Genomic DNA, 9557 nt, shown 5'->3' on the forward strand with positions numbered 1-9557 from the left:
CCAGTGAAATATATTTATGTTTGTGGTTGTAATGTGACAAAATATGGAAAAGTTCAAGGGGTATGAATACTTTTGCAAACCACTGTATAAACATTTTGAAGGGTTTGAAGGTTGTTGAAAATGGCTCCATTTATTTTCAGTGCAGGTCGAAAAAGTAAAATAGCTAAAAAAGGATAAAAAGCTGAAATACCAAAAGTCACAGCCAGGACGTCCTGAAGGAGATGAAAGTTTCGATATATGAATTGTAGAAATAGCACAAAAATTGCGGAACAAGATGGGTTTATAAAAACGTATGGATGAAGAAATGAAGTCAGTAGTGTGAATGCTTGTGAAGCGTTCACAAAATAAACCAATGAACTGGGTAGTTAAACACAACATGTTAGCACCGGTTCTTTAAATTACATCTCCTAAAATTATTTCTWGTCAACAAACAACAGGTAGAGCTGGTTCTTAACTGGTTCGAAAACATTACAACACTTGAAAAGTCTCCTCCAGTAAATGTTCAGTCCTAACTCTGATCAATTTTGAATATCGTTCAGAGGTCAGAGAGACAGTTCATCTACATAAACTCTTACTCCTGTAAACAAACAATTTAATTTCACCAGTCAGATTTATAAACGGTGCCTTTTCACTATCCAAACAATCACAACCTCTGCTCATATTTCTAAACAACGCTGCAAACCCAWGTCAAATGTCCTGCTTTAAACAGGATTTATAATCAACAGCTGGTGCAAATAAAAGACCCAGCAGTGTTTAGAACTGGTGTTTCAAACAGCGTTTGATAAATCCAGATGAAAACGGTGGTCGTGAACACAGCTTTGTACCGTATGCTGATCCACATTCACCACGAGCTGATTTCCTATTGACACTGAAGCTCAATATTTTAGGTTAAACGCTAAACCAAATCAAAGGTTTTAAGGTTTTTGGTCTTTATGGAACCAAAAACGTTAATTCTGCTCAGTTGACTTTAAACATGTAGCAGTATGAAAGAGAACAAGTACAGCCAATTAGWGTCAGTTCCATCTTTGTAAAAAGTTGTAAAATGTTTGTTTATTTCCATATACCGTAGATCCCTAAAATCTAAATCAGATTTTAAACATTAATGCCACTTCCAGGTCTGGTCTTGTTTTCAACAGAATTTCCCACTTGGAAATTTACTCTTAGCTCTTCGATGGGAACTTTTTTTTTCCTTCTTATAGCAAAGAAAAAAAAGCATGACGCAACACTACAAGGTCTCACAGGGATACTACAGCCGTTTTTACATATGCACTTTAGTTCTGACATTTTCTAGACATGTTCCGGGGAGGCTGTGTGACTTTTTGCAGAGCTCACCCAGGCCCCTGCTGCCGAGCAATAATGTGGTAAAATGAAGAGTGTGACCATGAGCCTGGATCATCCACAGCAAGCGCAACGACCTCTGTTGCTTTTAATTTACTCCTCCGCGTCGTATACGTCCAAAAACATGTCATTCTGAAAGAAACAAAAAAACTGTTATTGAATGGAAGGACTCGTTTTCAATTCCCGACATGCTTTTAAGCAAATAAAAAAAAATTGTGATTACCTCTGCATATCTCTTTGAATCGCTATTTCCAGTGGCGTAAACACGTCTAAGAAGTGGAGAATCTCCTGCAGGAAAATAAATAGGCAAAACAAACTCAAATAAAAATCTGTGGGAAAATTAGTTCTTCATTCTCTGCATGTCCTCGAAAACATTCTTGAGCGTTCACGTGTAAAAACGGCCCAATAAATGAAGTTTGGCACCCACAGTGTGTATTGATTTTATTGAAATTAACCAAGTTAACCATAAACTAAAATAAGCTTGTTTTGGAGGAACTCTTTTTTTTCCACTAAAGGTCCTGCTGATTGTTGCTGATATATTTCGGGTTTCGTCAAAGCGYTGTGCACTGATCAGACATTCTGCAGCCCCCAATGATCCTGCTAAATCAGGGTTTATTGGGTCTGAGGAACTCTTACCAGGATTATTATAGTTAACTAAAACTAATTAAATAATGAAAATGAAATTGAAAAAACATTTTAGTTAACTGAAATAAATAAAAACTGTAATAAAATGAAAAAACAATAACTAACTGTATAATCTTTTTACAAAAATAACTAAAACCAACTGAAATTATAGATAGAATATCCTTAGTTTTAGTGTTTGTCAGTTTATTTTGAGGCGTTTGGACTGAATAAACGAATCTTTTTTTCTTCTATAAATTGAGCAGTTTCACTGTGTGCAGCTTACGGCACATCATGGTCCGTAACGTCACCTGTTTACAGTCTGCTGCTGCTCAGCATCACCTGCAAAATGACGACAAAAGTTGGGAGAAAATAGTAAAGTCCGATTTGGGATTTCTTTGAATATGACTGTGAGAAAATTAAAAGCGTGTTGTAGTGGAAACAGGTAATAGAATAGYTGGAATWCTTCTCAAGGGACTAATWTGAGTATTTTGACAAGCAGCTTCTCTGAGTAGTTCCTGTGAAAAACAAGCCGTAGTCCAGCCAGGTAGCACCAGGATCTAGACAACTATTGTCACCTTCRTAAAACAACTGCCCGAGTCCTTTGTTGGTAAAATTGAGTTACGAGATTATTTTAGGAAGGTGTTGTTATCTTTGACTGATGATCAAAAAGCTGCTGGTTAGTGAACTCACWGGAACATTTCAAGCTGGAGGATGCTTTGGCAAATATGTTTATTCAAACTACAAAATAAAACTAAAACCAGAACTAATAAAAACTAAACTAAACTCAAAGTAAGCATTAAAAAAGCAATAATAACTAATAAAAACTAGCGAATCCACACTAAAAACTAATTAAAACTAACTGAAATAAAATAAAAAATGTCACAACGACATAAAACTAAACTATAATGAAAAATTCAAAACTATTATAACCTTGCCTCTTACAGGGGTGAAACTATTCCAGGGACCCCCTCATAAACCTCTTGCTGATTTAAAAATGATTTACTGCCAGTTTAACCCTTAAACACCATTATAATAATATATTTCTATATAAATATATATATTTTTGGTCTGTTTATTTTACTCATGCATTGTTTCCCTTATGCATTCATGACATTTTTTGTATTTTTATTTTTTGAACGAAAAACAAACATAACAGTTTATTATAATTTATTGAGGATCCCCAAGTTACAGCTCACGGACCCCTGGGGGTCCTGAGACCCCAGTTTGAGAACCCATGTGCAAAATCATTCATAATAATTACACATTACAGAAAATGTAACCAATGTAAAAGCCGGAAATATGTTAAGGTGTTATTGTTTTACACCTTATTTAGGTGAGTTTTAAAATTGCACAGAAAAATGTTGAGAAATGCTTGTTGTTTACGTTCCAATTTATCTGCAACATAACCTCATTTTAGGCTGTTGAAAAGGCTGCACTTTTTTTTTTGCCTCATCTCCCAATCACTCCATMCAGAACTGTCATCTARATGGGTTTTCAGCTGCATCTCCGAYTTGTCAGGATTCGCCTCTGTCAGCAAGGACGTGACGTCAAGCGGCTTAATTGGGCTTCTGTTTTGTGCGTAGGTACCCTGACATGCCCTGCGCTGCTGACGTGGTGAATACCTTAGATCAACAAGCTCTCACATCTATCCTCACTGCGTACGGGGAAGAAAGGCAAGCCTGGAAAATAGCTTCAGCCATCGTGGAGGCGCGCCATGTCAGCCCCATCACCCGGACGCGGCAGCTGGCCGACGTGGTCGCAGGTAGTGAGACGCCACCCCTGATTACCCCTCCCCACGACCCTGCAGCATTTTTTCAGGAGGCTGTAGGGTGAAAACAATACACAAGCTGAGTTATCAGGGCCGTCTCCCGAAGGGACACACACGTCTCTGAAAACGACACCGACTGTGATGTCAGTCGTCGTCCTTTCTTCTGCCTCGGTTTGAGGTGCTTTGTTCCACACCTTCTTCTGAGAGAGAAAGAGGAGACAGAGTTGGAGGTAGCTGGAACAGAATGTGACTAATGTCTTGAAACACATGCAGCAGCCCGCTTCTCACTCTGCTTCCTCTTTCTGCCTCTCTCCTCTCAATTTGTTGTTTTTAATGCAAACACCTGCATACCCTCACACAAACTGATACATCTGTGCATTCAGCAGGGCTTAGCTGTTTGGCTTCACTGATTGCTTTTTTATTATTATTATTTTTTTGTTGGTTTTGGTATGTTTTTTTTTTCTTTAGTCATACGAATTTAGATTTGAGATTTCGGTGCAACAGTTCCTGAACAGAGCGGTGTATGCGTCAGTGTCACCCTGGGAGAACAGGTGTGAGTAAGAGCAGCTGTTTGATCTCCTTTCAAGAGCGAGGCGAGTTAACACCGGTGTTTGTTTGCAACAATCCAAGACGTCTTGATTTAGGAAAAGTTCCAGGGGGAGCGCTGGCATCGAATGTGACAGTGATGAATTAGGGCCAACGTAACAAATCATGTTCATCGTTTCAGAGGCGGGAATAAGAAGGTAACTCTTTGCATTAGACAAGTTGTTAAAGCTGTTTTTTTTTTTTTTTTGTATGAAAAGTCTTAAAATCAGTAGATTTCGATGAAACGTGATTCACTTTTTGTTTTCTCACTCCTGACAGGAGTGATGAGTACGATGGTGCAGCTTGTCTTGTTGACTCGGCTCACACCTGACAACCCTGGAGTTTCATTTTCTCTTCTGTTTGTAGAATAATAGTTGGGTACATGTGGACACAGAGTCCTCTTCTTGTTTACCAGTTTCACAGACTTATAAAGACTTTAACCTACACTGTTACCTTTTGATAGAAAAAAAACAGCTTTATGTAGCTTCTTTGGACGTTTTTGGTCGGGTTTCTCTTACAAACCGTTGTTTTGAAGGCGATTTTCATCAGGGGGTTCGATCTTGCACCAACACAAAATTTTTTACAGACATTACTTTTTTCTTTGAGTAAAAAGCAAAAAAAAAAAAAAACCTTTCAAACTTGATATGAATTCCAAACTCTTCTGCATTACAGTGCTGATTGTTTTCATGGAACCTAATTATTAGTAGTTTGTGGTAATGCCTGTAATATTGCATAAACAGGAAATACAGTACATTTATTTATTTACGTAATTTATGTTATTTATTTGTTACATTTATTCATTTCATTTCAAATACCTATATACAATAGAAGACATAGAAAATACACAAAATAAAATGAAAGGTAGCAGAAGAAGAATAAATCATAATTTTTGCCGCTTTTATCCCAAGAATATATTCAAACAAAAATTATTTTAATATAATACAAAATAAAAAAATAAGCTCAAACAACAATTCACATAGATTCAAGTGTTGTTTTTTTCCTCTCTTGCTTGTGCTTTTTCATGCGTTTTTAAGGTAAATTAAAAGAGCAATATAATTAACTAAATTAGTAACATAAACGTTTATGTAAATTTGATAAAAAATTTAAAACAGTACAAAACAGTGCAGTACGTGACTCATGCCGCATCATTTCCACCTTCCAACAGTTTGCTGTACAGAACCGTGTGGCGTGTAGCCGCTAACTGTTTCGCTCTCGTGTTTTTTGTTGGGTTCTTATCGCATTACGATGCCACTCAAACACACTGCAGGTTTTTTTTTATGATTCGCAGGTACTCAACATAAAACCCAGAGGATACATACAGATACAGGATACAGAGGATGATAATAATAATAATAATAATAATAAACATTGAACAGGATGAAACTTATTATCCACTGATATAAGGTTTCTCGAATAGAAACCTAAAACTAGTTAAATATATAAATATATAGTATTATTTTACTCTGTGTAAACAGTAAATAAATCAGAGGTAAAACAAGCTTGTAATATTTAATAATTTGTGATAAATTGTAGCATGATTCAGTAGAATGCTACTCGATATAACAATATATGCTACAGAAGCTAATACCTGCTAACCAATTAAATAATTAACAGTGATTACATCATTTTTTGAGATTATTTTAACTTTGAATTTGAACATTATTAGCTTCAGTTCTGGACAGTTCACATCCACGTTGAGGTAAATAAGATCAAATCTGTTTACTTATGAAATTAGACACTTTTTCCTGTTTTTTTTTATCTGTTGGTGCATCCATAACACACATTCAGTCATGTTTTAGACACAAGATAGCTTATATACACGCTAAAATAATAATAGTTTTTAATATAATATTACAGTTTTCACATAATCATGTTTGCTCTTTTGCCGACATGTAAATCCAGACTCTTGCCCATTCTGGTTAGCCCCCCAGCTGCTATAGATCACACAGTTAGGTGGTCAAGACTCACTCCAGCTGTTCTATATAACCTCCTTGATAAGTGCTGGTGGCCATCTTGGATTTTTATGTCCCGATCTATTTTTTCATAGGGACCTTTCTTACACTTGGATGCAGCCAAACACCTAAATAAAAGTTGGCACCTCACTTTTTTTTTTCCAAGTTATCCAACTCACAAGACGGATGGACAGGCGGACAGATGGAGGGTATTTCCAAGTCCCCTCCTCGCTCTGCGACAGGAGACAAAAATGTGAACTCATCCTGAAACCTATCTGAAAGGCCGAGCCCAAACAGAGCTCTGTGATGTTTATTCTCTGGTTCTGTTACACATCCCTCACCGTCACGGTTCACCCTTAAATACCCGATTTCCTCCGCCTTCCCTCCACGGATCTGTCTGCWGGACCTTAGAAAGGTGAATTAGAAAGAGAGCGCATGGCTCGGRGAGGCCAGACCAGAACCGGTCCTTGCTGTGCAGGCTTTGTATTGATTGCAGAGTGAGTCACACTTTTGGGTTGTTTAGTGCAGGAGGAGAGAAATGCCACATCACTCTCTTCTATATTTATTACAGTATCTCTTTGGATCTGAGTAAGTGTCTAATTGTTCTTTTGTTGTCTGTGTGTYGTGACTATGAGTTAAAGTACTTCACGTGTATTTATATAACTTTATAAAAGCCTAATCAGTTTTTAGCTTGGGCTTTAAAAAACACATTTATCAGCTCTTTTTTTAACCAAAAAATAAAKAAATAAAATAACGATTAGTGCATTTAGCATGTTGTTGCACAAACCTTGTTTCYCCTCATTGTTTAAACATCTGCAGGTAGTTTTTTCTTTGCATTTTGTCTGCACAAACAGGGGAGTACACAAAAGCTGTAAATTTTTTAACAGTAACGTGAGCAGAGGGACTAGTTTTTTATGCTACAGTTTAACTTGATTTTTGACAGTGACACATATTTAGTGACACATAAGCCACAACAACACCATCTCCACCCTCCATCTGCTCCACACAGCGTCTCTGACGGACCTGCCGCCCGGTCCAACTGCTGCTCCGTCTTCACTCCTGACATTTGCTCGTATATATTTTTGAATAAGCTGTGTTTTTGTGCTCTGACCTATTTTCTCTGAACTTACCTAATGATCGGTCTTGCATTAATGATATGATTCACGCTGTTATGTGTGATGTTTCTTAGTCAACCAGAAAATGGCGTATATACAGTACCGAGCAGAAATCTTTCCTTAGGTTTTCCAAGAACACAGAATTTATTTTTATTTTTATTTTAAAGTGATATTGTTCCAGGCTTTCTGAGAATCTTTTGGTGTGTGAACACGGGCAGAGTTTTGTGTCGGGTCAGGTTCAGAGAAATTTTTGTTTTCTTTGTTAGAAAGCCAATTACCAAAACCTCATGAATCATTTAGACAGAAAATAAGGGACCTGACTCAAGGTGTAATTCCATGTTGTGTCTAAACAAAAGTAGCAAAGAACAAATTTAAAGTGCAATTCTAGTCTGTCAACAGCCTAATTTAGTTCAGTTTTATCTGCCAAGTGTAATCAGTATATTATCGCTGGTTTCAGAAGGTTTAGTTAGGAACAACCTCAGWTTCAAAGCCGAGTCACTGAACATGTAAATAAAACAAATGTAATGATTTTCATTTTTCATAAACTCATTTTTTTTTTCAAAAAGGAACCTATTAAACATGTCAAATGTTGAAACGTAGTGACAGATTGTAAGAATTTGATGACAGCAACACATTTCAGTAAAATGTGACGAGGCCTTGTTTTCCACTGTGAAACATCTTCTCCTGTTTTAACGACAGTCTTTAAACATCTCCGGTGTGAGGAGCCGAGCTGCTGGAGCTTTTGGAGGGAGTGTTGTCCCATTCTGGGCTGTTCAACAGTTCGGGCTCTTCTTTGCTGGATTTCTTACTGGTTGGGAGCAGATTTTGTTTCTGAAACTGTTTTTTTTCTGCAAGGATGCTGCTTTTCCAGGTGTGCAAGCTGCCGATGCCAGAAGCACTAATGCACCCCTATACTGTCAGAGAGGCAGACTTTTAAACTGTGCACTGATAACAACCCGGACGACCCCTCTACTCTTTAATACAGAGGACATACGTGATTAAAATTTTTGATTTATTTGACCACAGAACAATTTTCGCACTTTGTCTCAGTCTGTTTTAAATTAGTGTTGACCCAGAGAAGACAGCAGAGTTTCTTGATGGTACATGGCTTCTTCTTTGCATGATAGAGCTTTAACCATCATTTATGGATGGCCTAATGAACTGTTTATGGGATTTTTGAAGTCTTCCTAATTTGTTGGTTAAAAACTGACCAGGAAATAAAAATTCCTGAAAAAAGACCACTACTAACTAAAAGAAAATACACACACACCAGTTTCAACTGTGTGTTTTCAGCTGCTTTTAGACAGTTTTTTTTACAGACAGCTGAACCTGTGCTCATCTTTACTTTTAAGAAATTCAAGTGCTCAGCATGGTCGATCGTCAGCCGACCAGAAGACGAGTGGTCACATAGTTGTTCTGCGTTTTCACACACAGCTTTCATAGCCCCTCCAGGGAAACCCCTCCTGCTGTGGCGTACGTCACTGACATTATCTGTCGACAAATCTGTCCCAGTTAAAGCTCCACAGTTTTTATCAGTCATGTTCCTCCGTGCACAACATATTTTATCTCCATCCATGATTTTATGACTGTTTGACTATCTTTATAAATGTCTGCTTCCTGGTAACTACAACAATCGGCTTCTGGAAGTGAGTAGGTTTTTTTTTTAAAGCAAATGGTTGAATGCATCCTCCAAGTGCTTTCAGCATAAACAAGGACTCTCACTCACTTTTAAGTTCTTATTTGGAGGGGGTAAAAAGTTCAGCCGGTGGGTTGTGACAAGGTTTCGAAATGTCGACAACGCGAACAGAATAACGCAATTTTCGTTATGAAACTGCAACAATCCGATCTGATTTTGTCAGTTCGGCTGGAGCATACTGCGCGCTTTAGTCTCTATAACAAACCCTCTTATTGACCCTTTGCTAATTAACCTAATTAAAGTGGTCCTCCAGCTTTCCTATTTGTACCAATTACATTTACAACTTTTTGTTGACCCAATAAAAACATTTAAAAAATGTTGCCGTCATAAAATGTAAAATTACCTTCTCGTTTCCTTAAAATGCTTGAATTTCTTTGTTTAAACATTTGACAGGGTTCGCACGGGTCCTTGAAATCCTTGAAAGTTTGTGAATTTGAAAAAAAAATGATTTCAAGGCCCTGGAAAGTTTGTGAAAACAG

General features: G+C 37.3%; 1 protein-coding gene across 1 annotated transcript in view; it reads left to right on the top strand.

Moving 5' to 3' along the window:
• The window catches only part of mettl15 (methyltransferase 15, mitochondrial 12S rRNA N4-cytidine), a gene marked incomplete at its 5' end in the record, with an annotated part of 66839 nt that overhangs the window by 49691 nt on the left and 7591 nt on the right, over window positions 1-9557 (top strand). Inside the window, 1 exon segment of the mRNA XM_014026078.1 lies at window positions 3546-3724. Within this exon segment, the coding sequence (XP_013881532.1) occupies window positions 3546-3724 (179 nt within the window).

This window comes from Austrofundulus limnaeus, unplaced genomic scaffold (assembly GCF_001266775.1).
Source record: "Austrofundulus limnaeus strain Quisiro unplaced genomic scaffold, Austrofundulus_limnaeus-1.0 Scaffold5, whole genome shotgun sequence".
Classification (NCBI taxonomy): domain Eukaryota; kingdom Metazoa; phylum Chordata; class Actinopteri; order Cyprinodontiformes; family Rivulidae; genus Austrofundulus; species Austrofundulus limnaeus.